Source organism: Sapajus apella, unplaced genomic scaffold, assembly GCF_009761245.1.
Source record: "Sapajus apella isolate SASKATOON/1434 unplaced genomic scaffold, GSC_monkey_1.0 scaffold2, whole genome shotgun sequence".
Taxonomy (NCBI): domain Eukaryota; kingdom Metazoa; phylum Chordata; class Mammalia; order Primates; family Cebidae; genus Sapajus; species Sapajus apella.
In genome coordinates, this window is record NW_022436942.1 from 28893941 (window position 1) to 28918714 (window position 24774).

General features: G+C 39.9%; 1 protein-coding gene across 2 annotated transcripts; it reads left to right on the forward strand.

The window, feature by feature from the left end:
- Nucleotides 1-839: 839 nt before the first annotated feature.
- CCT2 (chaperonin containing TCP1 subunit 2) lies at nt 840-18004 on the forward strand. 2 transcript variants are annotated; one of them, XM_032295337.1, is made up of 16 exons: nt 840-1007; nt 1704-1778; nt 2467-2532; nt 3031-3142; nt 3462-3538; nt 3666-3778; nt 5055-5257; nt 7603-7703; nt 7921-8048; nt 8425-8528; nt 12421-12540; nt 12885-13013; nt 13216-13319; nt 13577-13676; nt 15411-15552; nt 17730-18004. In XM_032295337.1, exons 1-16 carry the CDS (start codon nt 1005-1007, stop codon nt 17758-17760), a joined length of 1608 nt encoding a protein of 535 aa, XP_032151228.1. In that variant the 5' UTR covers nt 840-1004; the 3' UTR covers nt 17761-18004. The 2 variants fall into 2 exon arrangements, with proteins under 2 accessions (XP_032151228.1, XP_032151236.1); XM_032295345.1 differs by lacking the exon at nt 840-1007 and adding an exon at nt 1346-1449 and having other exon boundaries at nt 1703-1778.
- The last annotated feature ends 6770 nt before the right edge of the window (nt 18005-24774 follow it).

A 24774-nucleotide genomic window follows, 5' to 3' on the forward strand; every position in this document is an offset into this window, starting at 1 on the left:
AACATGGGAGACCCCATCTCTTAAAAAAACTAAACTAAACAAAACAAAAAAACAGGAAAAGAAAAATCCGGGAGCTTGTTAAGTGATCAGTTAGTCAAAGGGAGAAAAGTGGGTATCACCAGATGACAGAAAACAAATTTTTCTAGAGAACTAATTTTGCTTTAGACATCCATCAACTTAAAGTAGAAAACTGTCTCTAATAAACTGAAATATTTGGGACTGATCTCGATCTCGGCCAAATCATGTGAGAGTGTTTTGGCAGAGATCGAGATCAGTCCCAAATATTTCAGTTTATTATAAACAAAGACTAATAAGTCGTCTCTACTATTGGAGGAAAAAAAATAGACTGAAATGCAAAAATTCCTGAAAATGAGCAAATAAGGCAAAGATAAAATACTACAAATGTCTCTGTCAGTTCACAAGACCTTATCCCGGGCAGTCAACGTCCAATTAGAAATAACGTTTGAAAATTTAATAAGAGAAAAGGAAGTCTTCTTCTGTAATACTCAGTAAATAATGTTTAAAATTAAAATAGCAGTAATATTATCTGGTAATATGATGGTAAATAGCCCCCCCAAAAACTGAAAAAGTTGAAAGCAATGGTATATAACATTTTAAACTGTGTACATATGTGACTTTAATACAAATGTTTCAAGATTAAATTTAAGAAAATAAAAGTGTGAGCAAGAACTCCCTTGCTATGACAACCCGCGCAGCGGCCACCTCTTTGTTCTTGGGTTGTTCTTCTCTCAACCCGCCCCTTCCTCCTCCTCCTCCAGCGGTGGCCACGCCCCCTCCAGTGCGAAAGGCTGCGTTTCCGGCCCGTGGGTCTCGAATCAAAATGAGACACCTGCTGGCGGCAACGGCTGGTCGGCGGGGCGCGCAGGCCGAGGCTCCGCCCTAGACAGTAGGGCGTGTGGCGTCACTTCCGGCTTCCTCCTGTCTGTCGGCCCCGGAGCACGAGCTGTGAGGGGATCCACTTGCGTGCGGAATCCCTCAGAAACATGGTGAGCCTGGCCCCCAGCCTCTTACCCTGCTCCTGCCCCGCGTGCCCTTGCCACCCTATTGCTCCCTCTGTCCCGCTAGTGTCGTAGGCTCCATTCCTGTCTCCCGGGCCCGCCAAGCATGGTGCGGGCCTTGGGGCGTGCGGCCTGTGCCAGGCCAGCCGGTGAAGCCCACTACGAGGGGGAGGGGTGGGCCACAAGACCAGCGTCTCCTTCTGCCCAGACCGGGTTTCCATAGTTGCGGGAACCCACTCCCACGCCTACGCCTCAGCCCAAGCGAAGAAATTTCTAGTGCGGGTCCCGCTCTGCCCTCCCCCTAGGGGCGGAGCCACCCGAGGGTGGAAGATGGAGTCCACCGCGTTCACTCGCCTGCTGGGCGGCTGTACCCTTGATGGCCTGCAACCCCTCCGTGCCTCATTCTTTGTTCCAGATGGTCTTTAGTATCGCTATACGTAACTGTCAATCTCGCTGGTATATAGTTAATACTCCTGGGGCCCTTGTAAATCCGAAAAGCCATGTCGCTTTTCTTCAAGTCCTTCACTGCACTTAAATGCCTTCTCCGATGATGGAAGCTTCATTTGTTTGAAAACATTATTGTAAATGAGTTTTTGGGTAGATTCCATTTGTAAGACTAGTGGATGGCTCCTCAGTATAGTGTATTGGTACTTAAACAGAATGCCTTTTGGTTTTCCTTTTTAGGCGTCCCTTTCCCTTACACCTGTTAACATCTTCAAGGCAGGAGCTGATGAAGAGAGAGCAGAGACAGCTCGTCTGGTAAGCCTTGTTCTAACCATTGTTTTAAAGATAAAAATGGAGGCCGGGCGCAGTGGCTCACTCTTGTAATCCCTGTGCTTTGGGAGGCCGCCGTGGGCGGATGAACTGAGGTCAGGAGTTCGAGACCAGCCTGGCCAACCTGGCGAAACCCCGCTTCTTCTAAAAGTATAAAATTAGCCGGGCTCTGTGGCTCACGCGTGTAATCCCACCACTTTGGGAGGCAAAGGTGGGCGGATCACGAAGTCAGGAGTTCAAGACCAGCCCATGATGTATTTTTAGTCCCTACTAAAAATACAAAAATTAATCGGGCGTGGTGGAGTGCGCCTGTAATCCCAGCTACTCAGGAGGCTGAGGCAGGAGAATCTCTTGAACCGGGAGGTAGAGGTTGCAGTGAGCCAAGATCGCACCACTGCACTCCAGCCTGGGTGACGGAGTGAGACACCTTCTTTAAAAAAAAAAAAAAGTTGACGTGGTGTTGGGCAGCTGTAATCCCAGCTACTTGGGGGGGGGGGGCTGTGGCAGGAGAATCTCCTGGACCCTGGAGGCTCAGGTTGCGGTGAGCTGAGATCTTGCCATTGCACACCAGCCTGGGCGAGAGAGCAAGACTCTGCCTCGTAAATAAAGATAAAACTACTATTCTCTAAGACTGTAAAGGTGATTCTGATAATCTCCTTGGTTTTTACTCTAGTCTTCTTTTATTGGTGCCATCGCCATTGGAGACTTGGTAAAGAGCACCTTGGGACCCAAAGGCATGGTAAGAAAAATAGAAAAGTTTTGTGTTTTAATATTGTTTTAGAGCCTTTAGTGGAAATATATTAATAAACATTTTATAATGCTTTTTAATCTTTAAAGTGTTTTTAAAAAATAGATACTATTTACAAATACTTTTTTGTGGCTTGCTCTTTTAAATTCTTTTCAGGGTAAGTAGATAATACAGGCTCTTTAACAAATAGTATGTTGCACCTTAATTATTTTATAATTTAATTATGGCTGTATTGATAGTTTTTTTCATTGTTTTTGCAGTTACAGTGCTGAAACAAAAACTAGTGTCTCCCTGTGCTTCTAGTGTTTCTAGGGGTAGATACCATGGTTTCGTTACATGGTGTATGTATTGAAAACATCTGATGGATGGATACCACAAAATGGCCATCCAGAGTGTTTATACACTAGCATTGTATGATAATACTGATTGATGCATGCATTCTTCAAGATGTACTTATATCTTAACTTGAACCAATTATGTTTCCTTTAGGACAAAATTCTTCTAAGCAGTGGACGAGATGCCTCTCTTATGGTAACCAATGATGGTGCCACTATTCTAAAAAACATTGGTGTTGACAATCCAGCAGCTAAAGTTTTAGTTGGTAAGTCTGAATATACTTTTTCACCAACCTAATAATACTGTTTATTAACATTTTAAAATAACTTTTTAAATAGGCTGTGTTGACCAACTGTACTGTCAAATCAATTGATGTCCACTACTTTTTAATTGTCATCATTAAAATACAAGCTTCAGGAATGCCATATATTGGTGGTAAAACTGTTGCATTTTAGACCTCAGAGTTCTAAAGAATTTGTTGGATGAGGAAGCTTGATAAGTTATGTTTAGATTGGAAGTGAATATTTTTGAAGAATATAGTGCTAAGAAGCAATTTTGAGTTAATAACAAATTTCTTTTTCTAGATATGTCAAGGGTTCAAGATGATGAAGTTGGTGATGGCACTACCTCTGTTACCGTTTTAGCAGCAGAATTATTAAGGGTAAGAGCAACTGAGCAACTTTTTTTCTACTGTGTTTTTGAATGTCAGATATTCAAGTCCTTATTTCATCTTTACTACTGAGTGCTTAATAATTTTTCTTTTATAACTTTTATAACTTTATTGATAGGAAGCAGAATCTTTAATTGCAAAAAAGATTCATCCACAGACCATCATAGCGGGTTGGAGAGAAGCCACAAAGGCTGCAAGAGAGGCTCTGTTGAGTTCTGCAGTTGATCATGGGTTGGTATACCAGAGTACTACTGTTTTAAACATTTAGTGTTCTTTCATAACATGCTTAATGCAAGAAATCTAGAGGATACTGAAAAGCATAGACAAAGATCGTCTTGCTGCCTCACCCCACTCCAACAGTCAAACCTAGATCAGCCTCCGGAGATGACCACTAAAGTTTGGGTTTTTAGTCTTTTTGTATCTATAATCAAAATAAGCAAATAAAGCAAACAGAGTATAATACTGTGTAGAGGATTTATTAGCCTCTTTTTAACTTAGTTAAATATTTAGCACATTTTTGGATGTCAGTTTTCTATGTGGTATTTTAGTAGAGTTACCCATTTGAGTATGTGGCTGGAATGACTGTATTTACTTAACCTGTCTCTAGGGGGAGATTTGTGTATTCAATTATTTTTAGCTTTATAATAACTGTGTGACATAGCCCACAAGTTTCTAAAGTGTAATTGTTGGGTCCAAAGGTAGGTGTGTGTGTTTTAAGGCAGGGTTCCCCACCCCCAAACCTGGGCTGCGCAGCAGGTGAGCAGCAGGTGGAAAAATTGTTTTCCATGAAACCAGTCTGTGGTGCCAGAAAGACCAGGGACCACTGTTTTAAGGCACTTTCCACATACATTATGAAATAAGCCTCTGAAAAAAAAAATTATTGATTTACCCATCTACAGCTGTATAATAATGTTTATTTTCCACATTCTTTTATTTATTTATTTATTTTGAGATGGAGTCTTGCTCTTAGAGTTGCCCAGAATAGAGTGCAGTGGCATGATCTCGGCTCACCGCAACCTCTGCCTCCTAGGTTCAAGTGAGTCTCTTGCCTCAGCCACTCAAGTAGCTGGCACTTTAGGCATGCGCCCAGCTGATTTTGTATCTTTAGTATAGATGGGGTTTCACGGTGTTGGTCAGGCTGGTCTTGAACTGGTCTTGATCACCTCAGGTGATCCACCCTCCTCAGCCCCCAAAGTACTGGGATTACAGGTATGAGCCACTGCGCCCGGCTGTTTCTCATTCTTTCCAACATTAGATTTTTGTTTGCTTGTGTGCCTCATCCCCTGCCTCCCAACCCCCTCCCGCTTTTTTTTTGACATGTTGCCAGTTTGGTGGGGGAAAATAATATCCTTTAATTTGTGTTTTCTGATTACTGCTGAGGTTTACTTCTTTTCATATAGCTTACAAACTTGACCAATTAGGGTAAAATTATCTATTGATGTGAATATCTAGATAAATTTTGAAAGTAAAGTAGGGTTAATATGTGTATTTGGTTGGTTTTATTTAGTTCCGATGAAGTTAAATTCCGTCAAGATTTAATGAATATTGCGGGCACAACGTTATCCTCAAAACTTCTTACTCATCACAAAGACCACTTTACGAAATTAGCTGTAGAAGCGGTTCTTAGACTGAAAGGCTCTGGCAACCTGGAGGCAATTCATATTATCAAGAAGCTAGGAGGAAGTTTGGCAGATTCCTATTTAGATGAAGGTATGTATGAATGTCAGATACAAGAAACTTTGGTTAGATGCTGAGGGCTGAATGCTGAGTGAATTCTGTTTTGGGACCAGTGGCACTTTACAAAGCCAGTGAACTTGTCTTTAAGGACATATCATATGTGCAACCATTTCTGTCATTTTATTGTCAGTGTAGTCTTCTTCCCACATATTCCAGCATTGTCGATAATCTCTAGAATTTATTTAACTACGATGAAGTTATTTGCACTCTGATAAAGAGGAAATACAGCTTTCTTTTACTAGAAATCATCTGTTCTCAAATAGTATTTTTACCAGGATTATATGTATTCTCCAGGAAGGGTCTGGGTCAGTCAGATCACTGAGGATGTACAGTTGACTCTTGAACAACATGGGTTTGAACTGTATAGGTTCACTCAACACAGGTTTTTTTTTTCAATAAAAATAGTCAACTCTTTATATCTGTAGTTTGCACATGTGCAACCAAACATGCATGGAACATGCAGTATTTGCAGAATTTGAAGCACGTGTATATAGAGGGTCAACTTTTCAAATTTACTGGTTCCAGGGTCAGCCTGGAACTTGAGTATATGTGGATTTTGGTGTATGTGGCCATTCTGGAACTGGTCCCCCTTGTTTGTATACCGGGGATGACTAATTTTTTTAAAAAAGAATTTAAAAAAATTCTTTAACAAATAATTATATATGTTTATAGGGCAAGAGGATCTAGTTCTTCAAGAGTGATAAATGAGCCTTGAGTACTGTTTTCTTTGTACATTTTGTTTATAGAGTGTAGTTTTCCAAATCATTTTCACATTGTATTTATTTCACAAAATGGCCTGTCAAAAAGTATAGACATTCTCAGAGAAGGAAAAATAAAGGCTTAGATAGTGCTTTACAACTTCTGCTTTTACCAGTCGTTTGGAGTCCTGGTTTTGCTCTATGTCATATGTCTTGATTTATTTTAAGAGAGTGTCATAATTCTGAAAATACTCCTGGTTAAGTTTATATATAAGAGGTGTGTAGCCTTTCTTTTTTTTATTTTTGAGACAGAGTCTGGCTCTGTCGCCTGTGCATCAGTGTGATCTCGCCTCACTGCAACCTCTGCCTCCTGAATTCACTCCTGCCTCGGCCTCTCGAGTAGCTGGGATTACAGGCGTGTGCCACTATGCTTAACTAACTTTTTTGTATTTTTAGTAGAGGTAGGGTTTTGCCATGTTGGCCAGGCTCATCTCAAACTCCTGATCTAAGGCGATCCACCTGCCTTGGCCTCTCAAAGTGCTGGGATTAAAGGCATGAGCCACCATGCCCGGCTGCTGTGTAGTGTTTCTAATAGGGACTTTTGTAGGGAAGAAGCATTAAAGCAAGAAAAGTAGCATAAGCAGCAGCATTCCTGAACGTCTGCTGTGTACTAGGAATTGTAGTAGGAACTTGAGTCATTTAGTCATCATGATGATCCGGTGAATGAGGATCAGGTGTACTTCAGTAGAGTAGAAAACCCAAGATAATGGTGGGTTTATAAGAGAAAAGTTTCTAATGTATCCAGAAAAGGCCTGGAAAGACAGGTGGTACTGGGTAGTTTATATGACGGTTTGGTTCCAAAGCAAGAGGACTAAGTTGGTAACTAGCACCTCTGCCACTGGTTACATTCCTGTTGTATAAATTAGTATCTGTGGCTGGATAATTCGTCCAAGGTTATATAGCCAGCAGCAAGGGCATAATTGGGGTCAAGTTTATCTGACTCCATTGTCCATGGTTTTTCCATTTTTACCCCCAGCCTCAATACTTGAATGTCTGATCCTTCAGTTTTTCTCTTGTGATAATTTTAAGCTAATAAAAGTGGACTTAACCTATTGTCTTTATATTGCAACCCATACAGATGTGTGTGTAGTATATATCTGAAACAAAAGTTTCAAAATGCTATTTAATTTTACTGTCTGTGCTGTGCTCTCATATTTTCTGTTTTATACATTATTTTTTGATTTAGTAGTAACTCTTCCAGTGGGATGCTTTATACCAGGAATGCCCAAGGGAGGGAATACAATCATGGGTTCTTGGTTTCTGTTTCTGGTTGGGCCAGTAAAGCTCCTTCATCATCCCTCCTTTCTGCTTGTCACTAGAGAGAGAAACTAAAATCCATGGCTTTCAAGCTGCTAAAAACCTAAAACAAAGCAAAACAGCAACAACAAAATAAGGCGGGTTGGACAAGCTTGCTTTTATACCGTCTGAGAGCTTGGAAAATTGGACTTTAATAGCTTTAGCTTTTTTGAAATAGTATTAACATAAAGCAGACAGCTTTATAAGATTTACTAAGGCTGGTTTGAAGTATTAAATGTGATACCGTTCTTATATTTATTATAGGCTTTCTGTTGGATAAGAAAATTGGAGTAAATCAACCAAAACGAATTGAAAATGCTAAAATTCTTATTGCAAATACTGGTATGGATACAGACAAAATAAAGGTATGTAACTCTACTTCTTAAAAATTCAAATTGCTGGTTTCCGTAAACTGAAGAATCAGTTGCACTAAAAAGCATGAAATATGTATGAATCTGTTGTATACATACACATGTTACTTTTTGATATATATGTTAGTAAAAATGTTGAAATATGCTATGGGATTCTTTTTTAAAAAGAGTAGTAAAATTGATGCCCTTTTTACGCTTTTCCTTATCGTAGATATTTGGTTCCCGGGTAAGAGTTGATTCTACAGCAAAGGTTGCAGAAATAGAACATGCAGAAAAGGAAAAAATGAAGGAGAAAGTTGAACGTATTCTTAAGCATGGAATAAATTGCTTCATTAACAGGTCTGTGTTTGCTTGCAAGAAAGGATTTTTTTAAATGAAAATGTAAGGAATAGTTTACTTACATTGAATTAGTGATTTGTTACTTAGGAACTGCTGTACATAACTTCACTTAAATTATGGATTTTCATAATCAGTAAATTATGATTTATACACATGGTGGCCAGAATTATGGGATCAATGTATACAGTTACTTTAATAAAGAACACCTGTTTTCAGTGCTAGCATGGATGTGTTAGTATCATAATTGATAAATTCCAATTATACAGGTAAGAAGTGCAGTCTTGTTCTAATGTAAAAATGTTTACATGTTTTTAGTCTAACGTAGTTTATCTTGTAACAGTTTTGAGCATAATGTTTTTATGTATTTTATTTACAGGCAGTTAATTTATAATTATCCTGAACAGCTCTTTGGTGCTGCTGGTGTCATGGCTATTGAGCATGCAGATTTTGCAGGTGTGGAACGCCTAGCTCTTGTCACAGGTATGGAAAAAAGGTATTTTTTTTAGAAAAAGGTATTGCTTTCTAACGAACACAGTAGTCACTCTTGGATTTATTATTTGTTACTATATACAATTTGCTGAGAAAACAAATGAGTCTCTTTAAGGAGTTAGAATTTCAACAGTTGGCCGGGCGCGGTGGCTCAAGCCTGTAATCCCAGCACTTTGGGAGGCCGAGGCGGGTGGATCACGAGGTCAACAGATCGAGACCATCCTGGTCAACATGGTGAAACCCCGTCTCTACTAAAAATACAAAAAATTAGCTGGGCATGGTGGTGCGTGCCTGTAATCCCAGCTACTCAGGAGGCTGAGGCAGGAGAATTGCCTGAACCCAGGAGGCGGAGGTTGCGGTGAGCCGAGATCGCGCCATTGCACTCCAGCCTGGGTAACAAGAGCGAAACTCCGTCTCAAAAAAAAAAAAAAAAAGAATTTCAACAGTTATTCTGAAATCTAGTTCATACTCTTCAATACCTTTAATGTAGATACATTATATTTACTATACCAAATTATATGCCACATTTGCCATTGGCACAGATTTTTTTCATTGTGTCATTGTTTTAAAGGTAGATTTTTGGCTGGGTGCAGTTGCTTATGCCTGTAATCCCAGCACTTGGGGAGGCTAAGGCAGGCAGATCAGTTGAGCTCAGGAGTTTGAAACTAACCTGGGCAACATGGTGAAACCTGTTCCTACCAAAAAAAAAAAAAATTAGCCAGATATGGTGGCGAGCACTGTGAGCGCAGCTGTCTGGGAGGCTGAAGCATGAGAATTGCTTGAGCCCAGGAGGTGGAGGTTGCAGTGAGCTGAGATCATGCCACTGTGCTCCAGCCTTGGCAACAGAGTGAGACCCTGCTCAGCAAACTGAGTAGCTGGGATTACAGGCACGCACCACCATGCCCAGCTAATTTTTTGTATTTTTAGTAGAGACGGGGTTTCACCGTGTTGACCAGGATGGTCTCGATCTCTTGACCTCGTGATCCACCCGCCTCGGCCTCCCAAAGTGCTGGGATTACAGGCTTGAGCCACCGCGCCCGGCCCAAAAAAAAAACTTTTTTTTTTCACTCACAAAGTTGTAAGACCACTGTAAAAATCAGAACAAACTAGAGCTTTACAAAGAAGTCTTAAGTCTCCTTACCTTTATCTAATTTGTTCATTTATTTTTATTGCCAAGTAGTTGAGTGTTTTATGTCCTGTGTAGTAGTAGTACAGTTAAAATAATAACCTTTATTGAACACTTACTGTATGCTGGAGAGTGTGTCAAGTACTGAAACATTGCTTTTGTTAATTTTTAAAAATTTCTGAAAGCAGTAAGTGTTAGAATAAGTGAAAACAGTCAACATTGTATAATGAAAATTAGTATACCTCAATACCCTTTAATAGAAGTGTGAGTGATATAGTCCCAGTTGTGTCAAATAGAAATTGTGTTTATAAATTAGATATATCTGTTTACATCAAAATGATATAATGGTGCAGGCTGATTGCAGTGGCTCATGACATAATCCCATTGCTGTGGGAGGCCAAGGCAGGAAGATCACCTGAAGCCAGGAGTTTAAGACCAACCTGGGTAACATAGTAAGACTGCCTCTACGAAAAGTTAGCTAGGCGTAGTGGCATATGCCTGTAGTCCTAGCTACTTGGGAAGTTGAGGCAGGAGGATCTCTTAAGCCCAGGAGTTCAAGGCTGCAGGGAGCTACGATCCCATCACTACACTCTATCCTAAGTGACAGAGCAAGACCCTGTCTCTTAAAAAAAGTGTAACTTGGCCGGGCACCATGGCTCACGCCTACAATCCCAGCACTTTGGGAGGCCGAGGTGGGTGGATCACGAGGTCAAGAGATCAAGACCATCCTGGTCAACATGGTGAAACCCCATCTCTACTAAAAATACAAAAATTAGCTGGGCATGGTGGCGAGTGCCTGTAGTCCCAGCTACTCAGGAGGCTGAGGCAGGAGAATTGCTTGAACCCAGGAGGCGGAGGTTGCAGTGAGCCGAGATCACGCCATTGCACTCCAGCCTGGGTAACGAGTGAAACTCCGTCTCAAAAAAAAGTGTAACTTGTTGCTCTTTATTCTGGTAATGGTTTAAAAAAATTTGTTTTATTAAATTTTTACAGATTGAGGGGGGTATAAGTATAGTTTTGTTAATGGTTTTCATAGTAAACTCTAAGTAGCCCTAGAAAAGTAAGTTTAACAGATTTTTCCAGATTTTAGGCCCTTGAAAATGAATGAATAGCTTGGAAAGTTGGTTTGGGAATGGGAATTAAGGAGACCTGGAAACCTGTGTTATGAGCTATGAAGTCAGTAAGACTGTCATACTGTTTGGAACGGCCATGAATATTAGAAGAAATTAAAGCGTACTAACATTTGAAGAGTAGAGTTGGCCTCATCTCAGAATGAACTCTTCAGACATTTTTTTTTTTTAATAATTTGAGAAGCATAGTCTTCCTCTGACCAAGAGACATTTTCCTTTAATGACTTGAAGGGGGTTTGCCTCCTTTAAAGTTCTTTAGGAGCCGTTGCGTACTTGATGCTTTAAGGTGACACATAAATTTAAGATGCTCATGTTTATGTAATTTTTTTAGTGCCGCAAAATGAAGATAAAAGAAATAAAGGGTAATAATATATTAATGGGATAAACATATCACAAGGACTTGACATCTGAAATTGCCATATGTACCCAGAAGAATGTTTTATTAAGTACACCAACTATATGTCTATGAAGTTGACCACATGGTGGCTCCCATCCTTAAAAGCCCAGTAGTTGTCAAGTTGTATGATGACATTGGTTCTTGGAAGTGTCATTAATTGTCTTGTGTTGGGCATGGTGGCTTGTGCCTGCAGTCTCATCTGTTCAGGAGGCTGAGGCAGAAAGATTGCTTGAGCCCAGAAGGTTGGGTCTGCAGTGTGCTATGATGATGTCTAGTGAATAGTCATTGCACTCCAGTCTAGGCAACATAGCAAGACACTGTCTCTTTAAAAAGAAAGAAAAAAAGTCCTAAGACCAGGGTCTTTATAATTTTATTGTAAAATAAATAATAGAGCATTGGCAGATTTATCAGTAAGGAATAGGAAAAGAAGAGTTGATTGATAGTATATGGAATCCACATTATGAAATGAGTAGTCAGCTAGAGAAAAGGATTTTGACATGGAAACCTAACTTTTGCTTAGTTAGGAAATAGGGAATGAAATGGCTGACCTGTTCAGTTTACAACATGGAAAATGGAGGGAAAATAGGAATAGAAATGAGACATGAGGACTGTAATTAATTTGTTCTTATTGAATTTGCTCTGGGAAATTCTTAGTATGCTTTTTTTTTTAAAGGCCTTATGATGTTTCCATTGTGATAATTAGATCAGGTGCTTACTATTTTAAGCAGTTCATGAAGTGTATAGTACTTGACATAGGACAAATATTTTCATGTCTTGAGCTGGGATTGTATCATGAGGGCTTAGTTTTAGGATTGGATTCAGAAGAGAATCTGAATTTAAACTCAAAGTAACTGCTTTAAGACTCAGTTTAACCTTTGGGAGGTAGTAGTATTGTATAGCATGTGCCTACAGATCTGAAGCCAGACTGCTTGAGTTTGAACCCCAACTTTTGATATTCATCCAAGTTAGGTAACTTTGGATAGGAAAGTAAACCTCTTGGCCTCATTTTTATCATGTGTAAAATGGGATAATGAACCTATCTAAGGATTGTTTTAAAGATTAAATAATTAGTCCATATGAAGTACTTAAAAAGACTGCCTGGCATATAATAAGCAATCAATTTTTAAAATGTTAAGATACACATTATCTATCATTATCCATTACTGCTTATTAGAAAACAGGAATTTTAAGCCTGCTGTGCATTGAACTAATAAACGTTTATGTTTATAGGTGGTGAAATTGCCTCTACCTTTGATCACCCAGAATTGGTAAAGCTTGGAAGTTGCAAACTTATTGAGGAAGTCATGATTGGAGAAGACAAACTCATTCACTTTTCTGGGGTTGCCCTTGGTGAGTGATTATGTAGATCCTGGTTAAGGTTTTTAAATTCTTCCTAGGCTCTGTTGAAGTAAAGGTTAGTGTAGTTACTAGAATAGCACATATTACAAGTCTTAACTTTAGAAATATGATGTACGTTTTGTTTCAGTCTCTTGAGGTCAACCTCATCTTTACTGTGTCTTTGTGAACAGTGCATGTTCAACATAGTTTTTTTCCTTGATAACTTAGAACCATTATGAACCTTGATTGTTAGAGAATGTATAATACGGGAAGACCCAATAATATAACCAATACCTGCATAAATAATAGAAGGCAAACTTTTTATCCCTAAGTGTCCCTGTGACTTTTAATTTTAGGTGAGGCTTGTACCATTGTTTTACGTGGTGCCACTCAACAAATTTTAGATGAAGCTGAAAGATCTTTGCATGACGCTCTTTGTGTTCTTGCACAAACTGTAAAGGACTCTAGAACAGTTTATGGAGGAGGTAAGCATTTGAAAAATAATGAACATATTTTAATTTCTTAAAGTACAACTTAAGTCATAAGTGGTTTTAATGTTTCTTATAGAAACTTTATATTGCCTTTGCACTATATTTAAAATGCTTGGCATATCTTAAGGAAAGTCAGTTAGTTATTCAGTATCTTGGAGACAGCATTACAATATTTTATTGGAATTTTAATCTTTAGGCTGTTCGGAGATGTTGATGGCTCATGCTGTGACACAGCTTGCCAATAGAACACCAGGCAAAGAAGCTGTTGCAATGGAGTCTTATGCTAAAGCACTGAGAATGGTAAGTTAATAAAAATAAGAGATCTGAACTTAAATTTTGTGGTTATTGATAGTTTTTAAATGAGTAGAAAATAAACTGGTTAATACTGCTTTTAAATTTGATTCTGGAGTTTCTCCTCTTCATGAGCAGTAATTTGAAGGAAACAGATTTTCCATTGTCTCTAAATGTGTAATTTTAAAAAGCCATCCTTTTAGTTAGGAGTAAATCAGTGGTTCTTATAGCAGGGTGAGTAGTTACTTGTTTTCTTCATTTCATAGTTGCCAACCATCATAGCTGACAACGCAGGCTATGACAGTGCAGACCTAGTGGCACAGCTCAGAGCTGCTCACAGTGAAGGCAATACCACTGCTGGACTGGGTAAGCAATCAAGGGGAACTTGGTGGCTGTTGCTAAAAATGACTCTTCTCACCAAGCTTTTTTTTTTTTTCTTTTGGAACATAAAGGGTTATCATGATAACCGTGTAAAAGACTATTCCTGGCCTTTGTCCTTGTAACCTTACATGTGCTGGGGAAATTTGTGACTTTGTATCCTTGATACTTCCCAAACTTTGTTATTCCATAAGAGATATAAAACTGGTTAGAAAATTTGTAACTATTTGGTGTATAACAACTATAGGATTTAAATATAAGTAGTACTTACATTTTGAAAAATAACATAAACTACTATGTTGCTTATACAATCAGTGTTAACTCCTAATTTCACAGTAAACTTACTGTGAGATAATCTTCTTGAGCACAGATCACAGTTTTCCAGTCCACAGATAAAAAAGTGGCCAATGAGGCAGCTTTAATTCATATTGAAAAATTTTCTGACAAGCTGTGCAGGACATTATAGAGTAGTCTTAAGAAGGTAGATAATCCTGTCAATTTGAACAAGAGGGAGCACCGCTTAATCTGTGAGAAGATGAAGCAGATTCTCATAAGAGAAGTTGGGTAGATGACTTCTGAATTCTCTCCCATTTGTTTTTTGTTAATTGACATTGTTTTCTATTAACATGGATGATCAATAGTTGACATTATTATTGTTATTATTATTATTACTGAGACAGTGGTGTTGCTCTTTTCCCCAGGCTGGAGTGCAGTGGCACAATTATATTTCACTAGAACCTTGAACTCTTGTCTCAAGCAGTTCTCCTTCCTCAGCCTCCCAACTAGTTAGGGCTAAAGGCACGTGCCACAATGCCTGGCTAAATTATTTTTATTTTCTTAAAGATGTGGGGGGGTCTCACTGTGTTGTTCAGGCTAGCCTCAAGCAGTCCTCCTGCCTGAGCCTCCAAAAATGCTAGGATTGTAGGTGTGAGCCACTGAGCCTGGCCCCTTTTAATTCTGTTTGTTTTTTTGAGATGGAGTTTTGCTCTTGTTGCACAGGCTGGAGTGCAGTGGCGTAATCTTGGCTCACTGCCTCCTGTGTTCAAATGATTCTTCTGCTTCAGCCTCTCAAGTAGGTGGGATTACAGACGCCCATCACCATACCTGGCTAATTTTTTTGTATTTTTAGTAGAGCTAGGTTTTCACCACATTTGCTAGGCTGGTCTTGAACTCCTGACCTCAGGTGATCCCCCTGCTTCAGCCTACCAAAGTGATGGGATTACAGGCCTGAGCCGCTGTGCCCGGCCCCTTTTAACTTTTTTTAAAGACTCTGAGCTCATTTGTAGGCTAATCCACCTGCTGAGTAAGAAATTGGGTATCCTAATTTTATAAATAACAGGATTAATTTTTATCATAAATCGTTAGAGATGTTTCGATACTTTAGTTGTTAAAACTACATTTTTTTTGTTTGAGACGGAGTTTTGCTCTTGTTGCCCAGGCTGGAGTACAATGGTGCGATCTTGGCTCACTGCAACCTCTGCTTCCTAGGTTCAAGCGATTCTCCTTCCTAAGCCTCCAGAGTAGCTGGGATTACAGGCACCCGCCACCACACCTGGCTGTTTTTTTTTTAGTAGAGATGAGGTTTCACCATGTTGGTCATGTTGGTCTTGAACTCATGACCTCATATGACCCACCCGCCTCAGCCTCCCAAAGTGCTGGGAGGTGTGAGCCATTGCGCCTAGCCGTAAAAGTACTTTTTAGTAAACATTTTTTTCTTTGCAGATATGAGGGAAGGCACCATTGGAGATATGGCTCTCCTGGGTATAACAGAAAGTTTTCAAGTAAAGCGTCAAGTTCTTCTAAGTGCAGCTGAAGCAGCAGAGGTGATTCTGCGTGTGGACAACATCATCAAAGCGGCACCCAGGTACAGTAACACTTTCTCAGAAAAAATTATTAACAGCAAAACAAATAATAGGGAGCTATATTTATTTTATAATGAATGAAAGGCAGAGACAGTTTTGCTTGGATAAAAGTATGTAAGTTGGCTGGGCATGGTGGCTCATGCCTGTAATCCCAGCACTTTGAGAGGCCAGGGCGGGTGGATTATGAGGTCAGGAGTTTGAAACCAGCCTGGCCAACATAGTGAAACCCAATCTCTACTAAAAATACAAAAATTAGCCAGGTGTGGTGGTGTGCGCCTATAGTCCCAGCTACTTGGAAGGCTTAGGCAAGAGAATCTCTTGAACCCAGGAGGCAGAGATTGCAGTGAGCTGAGATCACTCCATTGCACTCCAGCCTGGGTGACAGAGTGAGACTCCCATCTCAAAATAAAAATACATAAAAAGTATTGTATAAGTTATTTAAAATATCACAACTCTTAACACTTAGGCCAGAAAAACTTGAGGGTTGGGCAGTTGATAGAATGCTGTGATGCTTTCTATTGTCTTTAAATAGAATGATAGCAAAAGGAAATTGAGTTCTGTAACTAAAGTGTTCTGATTAGGGGCAAGGTCATATAGCCACACCTACTTCCAGAAATCTTCACAATAAGTCAGTACCCTCACCTGCAATTGAAATATACTTTAAAAATGTATAATACTTTATTTGGTCTGATAGAGGGTGGGTATCTTTTATTAGCAAATTACTGCAAATTCTGAGTGATTTGCAGTAAAGAAACTTAATTTTGTTTAACCCATCCTTCCAAACTTAACCAGACCATGGGCTTCTTTTTCGTATTCCTTAGTAACCTTATTCCAGGGGACTTGCTTTTCAGATCAGTGCCCTGTGACAGCTGTTTCATAACTTTTTTTGACAATGGTTAACATCCTAGTTCCCCCATAAGCTACTAAGGTTGAGAAGTTTATCTCTTTATATGATCCTTGTATATGCTGTATTCTTTGATCTGTTCTTAAGCTTCTTCAGCTTCTTTTAACTGTTGTGTCAAGCTTTAGATCATTGAACAAGCATTAAGTAAAAAAAATTTACTAGTACCCTTATCATCCCATCTTTCCAAAAGATTGTTCTATGCCCAGAAGCCCTAAGAGCCTTGGCAGTAACAACCTCTGATTTAAAATAATTGTTTTTGCTTAATTTAGTAAAATTCCCTAAAACATGCTATAGTCAAAAACACGAATTAACCTTTTCTGGAGAATTCATCTCTGTTAGGTATGTTGTTTGGATGAGAAGTTGAGAGCTGCTAAATACCTGCAGGCCTTCACATTCCACGTGTTTTCTTCTTAAAAACAACATAGTAATTGAATAATGTTAATCATGAGGTAGAAACATCCGTTTTACAGAGAATCGGGGTGCCTTAGTCCATTTTTTGTGCTTTATAACAATACCGGGACCTAGGTAGTTTATAAGTGACAGTTTTGGTTTTTTTTGAGACAGAGTCCTACTCTGTCACCCAGGATAGTGTGCACTGGTGCGATTGTCTATTTCTGCTGACTGCAACCTCTGCTTCCCGGGTTGAAGCGATTCTTCTGCCTCAGCTTCCTAAGTAGCTGGGACTACAGGCAGATGCCACCACGCTCAGCTAATTTTTTTGTATTTTTAGTAGAGATAGGGTTTCACCATGTTAGCCAGGATAGTCTCAATCTCCTGACCTCGTAATTCACCTACCTTGGCCTCCCATGGTGCTGGGATTACAGGTGTGAGCCACCATGCCCAGCCAAAATTTCTTACAGACACTGTGAAGCTCAAGGTTGAAGGAGGCTGGCTGCATGTGGTGAGGTGCTTCTTGTTGGTGGGGGTTTCTGCAGAGTCCCAAGGCGGAACAGTCCTGATGTGCAGGGCATCACACCGAGAGGGGCTGAGTGGCTAGCTCAGGCCTGTCTTCCTCCTCTTCTAAAGCCAGCAGTCCCGTTCCTATGTAACCCACTAGTCCATGACATGACCTGGTCACTTAAAGGCCCAACTTCCAGTATTGCCGCGTTGGGGATTAAGTTTCTATGTGAGTTTTATAGGGGAAAAACATTCAGTCCATTGCAGAGTTATAATAGTTTTAATACAGGATTCTAATTGTGTTTGTATTTATTATAATACTTTGGATAAAATCATGCTTTTCATTTTTTACTACTGACTTTTTTCTTACTCTCATAGGAAACGTGTCCCTGATCACCACCCTTGTTAAGCATTCCCATGTGCTGTTGATCACTGGACCAGTTTCTAGCAAAGTTGTGTTTGAAAGATAGCCTCTTAAAGAAGACAGTGCAATCTGTTTATCGGTGCCCATTATATCCTTAAATTTGGACATTTAGCTGACCTTCTCTTTTAACATGGGTCTAATTTATTTGCCACGTAATTTTCCATACAAATCACTTGATTTAAAAGTTCATTTCTCATACTGTGCATTAAAATAAAAATTTGAACAATTACTTGGTTCTTATGTCTTACTGATTTGTGTGTATTCTACTTAATGGAAATTAATTATTATTTTCAGTATAGCATTTTCCAGCTTAATGATTGACCATCTACATTTTTGAAATAATTACCTTGATTAAGCCCAAGTCAAATATGATAAACACACCATATATTAATCTTTTGGTTTTGTTCTTGAGCCATAAGAACACTCAATCATGGCCCGGCGCAGTGGGTCGTGCCTGTAACCCCAACATGTTGGGAGGCCAAGATGGGTGGGTCACTTGAGGTCAGGAATTTGAGACCAGCCTGGGCAATATGGAGAAACCCTGTCTCAGTATACTAACAATACAAAAATTATCTGGACATGGTGGTGGGTGCCTGGAATCACAGTTACTTGGGAGACTGAGACAGGAGAATTGCTTGAGCCTCAGGGGCAGAGCTTGCAGTGAGCCAAGATCGCACCACTGCATTCCAACCTGGGTGACAGTCAAGTTCTGTCTCAAAAAAAAAAAAAAGTGTTAAGTTTTGCTTAATGGTATATAATTTGGTGTAGCAAAAATGATATAAACTGGTACTCATTTAATTTTGTGTAGCCTAAGTACTTTCTCTTGCATTGGAAAAAATTGCGATGCTTTCTGTTATGTATTTATTTTTATTTTATTTTTAAAATTTTTTTGAGATGGAGTCTCACTCTGTTACCCAGGCTGGAGTGCAGTGGCGCAATCTTGGCTCACTGCAACCTCCACCTCCTGTTTTCAAATGATTCTCTTGCCTTAGCCTTTCAAGTGGCTGGGATTACATGATCGGTAGCCTGCCACCATGCCTGGCTAATTTTTGTATTTTTAGTAGAGATGGGGTTTTGCCATGTTGGCCTGGCTGGTCTCTACGTTACGTGATGTTTTTAAGCTTGAAAACATCATGTTTTAAACGTTGTTGCAAGATGATGTGCTCTAAGTACCTTTTTTTTTCCAAAACAAGATCTCACTGTCACCCCGGCTAGAGTGCAGTGGTAACGATCACAGCTCACTACAGCCTCTGCCTCCTGAGCTCAAGCGATTCGTCCACCTCAGCCTCCCAAGCAGCTGGAACTACAGGTGCATGGCACCATGCCTGACTGATTTTTTTTTTTTTTAATTGTAGAGACAGGTTTTGCTGTGCTGCCCAGGCTGGCTCTCAGTACCTCGTTCTAATGCTTTGTGAGGTAATAATTTTCTAAAGAAGATTATGGTGAGACTTAAGTATTGTTATTGATTGGGCTTTTTTTTTTTTTTTTTTAAAGGATATTTTTGTTTGGGGTAAGTGGATAAGAGATGAGAACGGGTGTAAGTATGGACTGAGTTTGCTGGTTTAAAGGCAACTCTAGTTTTGGAGGCTGTTAATGCCTCAGTATGTAGCAGAATACACAAGAAGTGAGAACCCAAAAAAAAAAAAAATTAAAAAAAAAAGAAGTGAGAACCCAACAGTAGGTGGAGTTTTTATTGGACATCTGTGCTAACATCTTGAAGGGACATCACATAAAGGAGCAAAGGATTTTCAAAGAAATATTGATAGACCAAATTTTTTTGTTGGGGGAGGGGAGAACTTGAGACATCTAAAAATTGATTTCAATATTTTAATACTACCTTGTAGATACGATTAAAACTAGAAAATGTATTATCAAAGAGAATTACACTGAATAGCATCTGCTGTGTAATTTTTTTTTTTTTTTTTTGAGACGGAGTTTCACTCATGTTACCCAGGCTGGAGTGCAATGGCGCTATCTCGGCTCACCGCAACCTCCGCCTCCTGGGTGCAGCAATTCTCCTGCCTCAGCCTCCTGAGTAGCTGGGATTACAGGCACGCACCACCATGCCCAGCTAATGTTTTGTATTTTTAGTAGAGACGGGGTTTCACCATGTTGACCAGGATGGTCTCGATCTCTTGACCTCGTGATCCACCCGCCTCGGCCTCCCAAAGTGCTGGGATTACAGGCTTGAGCCACCGCGCCCGGCCCCTGCTGTGTAATTTTTTAAGTGCTTTCTCACACAGTTGTAATCCTCACAACTGAGGTAGATTGGAGCAGGAGTGCATATGACAGAACCCACAAAGGATTTGGTGGGACAAGTGAGTTTATCCTGAGGGAACAGATGGCATGGAGTTAGGTCATAAATTGAAAGGGTACTTAGGCACATTTTCTCCAAAGACCTTAGGATTGGCCAATAAAGTGTAAAAAGGTAAAAATACGGAAACTTTTACTGTATTCAAGAATATAGCCATACCTTGCCTTCAAGTTCATATCTTTGGAAACCCCTAGCCCTTACAGATTCACAAATTTTAAAATCTTTTCAGTTTCAGAGTTAAGTATGACCTAGACCTAGCTCTTGTTAATGATTTTAGGATGGAGTTTTTACAATTTTAGATTTGGGGTACATGTGCTGATTTGTTAAATGGGTATTACGTGTGATGGTGGGGGTTGAGTTTCTAGCATATCTGTCACCCAAATATTGGACCCCAGACCAGCAGGTTATTTTTCAACCCTCACCCCATCTCACCCTCTACTTGCAGTCCCCAGAGTCCATTTCTCCCATATTTGTGTCCATGTGTCACTTTTGTTTAATTCCCACTTAGAAGTGAGAACATGTGATACTTGATTTTCTGCTTCTGTGTTCACTTAGGATGATGGCCTCCAGTTCCATCTGTGTTGTTGCAAAGGACATTGGTTTTTCTTTTTTTATGGCTGTGTTATATTCCATTGGTGTATATGTACCATGTTTTTAAAAGTCCAGTCAATTTTTGGTGGACACTTAACGTTGGCTTTATGGTTTTGCTACAGTAAATAGTGCTGCGAGAGCAGGTGTCTGATAAAATGATACATATATTTTTTTTTTGGGTAGATACATAGTAGTGGGATTGCTGGGTCAAATGGTAGTTTTATCTATTTCTTTGGGATGTCTCCATACTATTTTCCATAAAGGTGGAGCTGATGTACATTCCCACCAACAGTGTATGAGTGATGGGTGGAGTTTTTTTTGTTTTTTTTTTTGAGACGGAGTTTTGCTCTTGTTACCCAGGCTGGAGTGCAATGGCGCGATCTCGGCTCACCGCAACCTCCGCCTCCTAGGTTCAGGCAATTCTCCTGCCCCAGCCTCCTGAGTCGCTGGGATTACAGGCAGGCGCCACCATGCCCAGCTAATTTTTTGTATTTTTAGTAGAGACGGGGTTTCACCATATTGACCAGGATGGTCTCGATCTCTTGACTTTGTGATCCACCCGCCTCGGCCTCTCAAAGTGCTGGGATTACAGGCTTGAGCCACCGCGCCTGGCCTGGTTTTTTGTTTTTTTTTTAATTCAAATTAAAAGAAATAGCAAGTATGGAAGCAGGGAATTTATTTTCACCAGGCTTGTGACGTGAAAACATAAATTCGGAACATAAATTAATTGTTACTGCATAGAAATTTGTCTAAGTGCTTAGGAGTTTAAAATCTATCCTAGTTAACCTTCAGTTTTTCTCTGAGGAAGGATAATTTGGGTTTGATATTTTATACTCTTCAGCCCCAAATCCAGTCTTTGCCTGCACCAAGGCTGTGCAGACTTACCCCTGCTAGCTGCCTTGCTCACAGCTCCCTGTGGATTGGTTTTCTATTGCTTTAACTGAGGATGCACTGGCAAGAGAAGGGGAGACAGAATCTATCCTCTTTCTGCCTTTGCTCTGTGTCTCTGAAGGTAACTGCATCCCTGCAAGACCTGCTGCTACATCTTCGTTAGGCAGCACCTCTGCAGTGGCTCTCAGCTCTTTTTTTTTTTTTTTTTTTTTTTGAGACGGAGTTTCATTCTTGTTACCCAGGCTGGAGTGCAATGGCGTGATCTCGGCTCACCACAACCTCCGCCTCCTGGATTCCAGCAATTCTCCTGCCTCAGCCTCCTGAGTAGCTGGGATTACAGGCATGCGCCACCATGCCCAGCTAATGTTTTGTATTTTTAGTAGAGACGGGGTTTCACCATGTTGACCAGGATGGTCTCGATCTCTTGACCTCGTGATCCACCCGCCTCAGCCTCCCAAAGTGCTGGGATTACAGGCTTGAGCCACCGCGCCCGGCTGGCTCTCAGCTCTTAACAGATTTGGGAAACTTTTTTTTTTTCACCCTGTTCAGTCTTTTTTTTTTTTTTTTTTTCCCCATTTATTTTATTGCATTTTAGGTTTTGGGGTACATGTGAAGAACACGTGAAATTGTTGCATAGGTACACACGTGGCTGTGTGATTTGCTGCCTTCCTCCCCATCACCTACATCTGGCATTTCTCCCCTTGCTATCTCTCCCCAGCTCCCCACCCCCCACCGTCCCTCCCCTATTTCCCCCCAACTGACCCCAGTGTGTAGTGCTCCCCTCCCTGTGTCCATGTGTTCTCATTGTTCAACACCCGCCTATGAGTGAGAACATGCGGTGTTTGATCTTCTGCTCTTCTGTCAGTTTGCTGAGAATGATGGTTTCCAGGTTCATCCATGTCCCTACAAAGGACCCAAACTCATCGTTTTTGATAGCTGCATAATATTCCATGGTGTATATGTGCCACATTTTCCCTATCCAGTCTATCATCGGTGGGCATTTGGGTTGGTTCCAGGTCTTTGCTATTGTAAACAGTGCTGCAGTGAACATTCGTGTGCACGTGTCCTTATAGTAGAATGATTTGTAATCCTTTGGATATATACCCAGTAATGGGATTGCTGGGTCAAAAGGAATTTCTGTTTCTAGGTCCTTGAGGAATCGCCACACTGTCTTCCACAATGGTTGAACTAATTCACACTCCCACCAACAGTGTAAAAGTGTTCCTATTTCTCCACATCCTCTCCAGCATCTGTTGTCTCCAGATTTTTTAATGATCGCCATTCTAACTGGCGTGAGATGGTATCTCAATGTTGTTTTGATTTGCATTTTTCTGATGACCAGTGATGATGAGCATTTTTTCATATGTTTGTTGGCCTGATGTATGTCTTCTTTTGTAAAGTGCCTGTTCATATCCTTTGCCCACTTTTGAATGGGCTTGTTAGTTTTTTTCTTGTAAATCTGTTTTAGTTCTTTGTAAATTCTGGATATCAGCCCTTTGTCAGATGGGTAACCTGCAAAAATTTTTTCCCATTCTGTTGGTTGCCGATTCACTCTAATGATTGTTTCTTTTGCCGTGCAGAAGCTGTGGAGTTTGATTAGGTCCCATTTGTCTATTTTGGCTTTTGTTGTCAATGCTTTTGGTGTTTTGGTCATGAAGTCCTTGCCTACACCTATGTCCTGAATGGTTTTGCCTAGATTTTCTTCTAGGGTTTTTATGGTGTTAGGTCTTATGTTTAAGTCTTTAATCCATCTGGAGTTAATTTTAGTGTAAGGTGTCAGGAAGGAATCCAGTTTCTGCTTTCTGCACATGGCTAGCCAGCTTTCCCAACACCATTTATTGAACAGGGAATCCTTTCCCCATTGCTTGTTTTTGTCTGGTTTGTCAAAGATCAGATGGTTGTAGATATGTTGTGTTGCCTCTGAGACCTCTGTTCTGTTCCATTGGTCTATATCTTTGTTTCACCCTGTTCAGTCTTACAGGTGATAACAGCTGGTGCTATTGCGACTGTTTGGGTTGCTATTACCTTTTTTTTTCCCCCGACTTCATCCTGTCTTCACTAAAGTCTCTCCATGTAATCACATGGGCTGAATGCAATTTCTTGCTACGACTCTGAATAATAGAAGTCAACAAAATACAAAACCCTTTATAAGTTTGCCTTGTACCCTACTAGCATATTAGATCAATAGACATATGAAGATAATTTAACCTCTTTAAAAATCACAATTACTATGGAACTTTTCAGATTCTCAATAGGAAGACTGAAGATAACCCTGATTTCAAATTTGTGATTTTAAAATTGTGAGCAGTATGTAACAGCTCTTTTCAAAAGAGCATTGAAAAGATGACATGAATTAAACAAGAACCTGAGGAAGTACCTGGCCTCTAGCAGTGCTCCATGTCTCAGCCTGTCCTCCTGTCCTATGGGCTGGGTACATGATAAAATCTCCCACCTTCAATAAGTGTGGTGGAACTGTGCAAGGCACTGATGATTCAATGCTAAGACCTACTTAGTGTTTGCCAGAAGTGGACGGTCAAAGGAAAGAAAGGCATGTATACCTTGTTTTCAAATAATATTGGTAGTATCCTTTCTATGGTACTGAGATGACAAGTATATGCTTTAAAAAAAAAAACAAAAAACAGTCAAAAGCCCGAGTAAAAGTTTCTAACAGGACCCATATCTACAGTCACGTGCCTTCTGCCCCTTAAGAAACGGGTTTAATGCCAAGGAATTGTCCCATGTTTTCAAGGACTTTGATGATTAAGTTAATTCTAGAATAATAGGGAAGGATTAAAGTATATTAATTTAGAAATTTGCAAATTAATTCTTGGTAATCATGTCTGTGTTTTCCTATGTTGGTAAGCCAGAAGCATTTGACCAAACTGGTTATATTTTTTATATTCAGGACTTTAGATATTATGGTTGAAAATTTTGCTGAAGGGAAAACAGCTTTTTTGGTCTATTGCCACATTTTTTTTTCTTCTTCAAATCATGTAACTTTTTTTTAAAAAAGCAAAAAATTACACTTGCTTTTATGGTAAATATAGGTGTTGTGCTGCATGGCATAATACTTAGTAAAAGAATATTTTATATAAACACTCACTGCCACATGCCAGGCGCTGTTCTATGTATTTTATACAAGTAATCGGTTTAATCCTTAGAGTGGCCTGTAGAAACTGTTACCATTTTATGGATGAGGAAAC

Coding starts and splice junctions, on each gene's coding strand:
- CCT2 (XM_032295337.1), top strand. Junction 3,143..3,461: donor AGCAGCTAAAGTTTTAGTTG/GTAAGTCTGAAT, acceptor TTCTTTTTCTAG/ATATGTCAAGGGTTCAAGAT. Junction 13,014..13,215: donor TAGAACAGTTTATGGAGGAG/GTAAGCATTTGA, acceptor TTTAATCTTTAG/GCTGTTCGGAGATGTTGATG.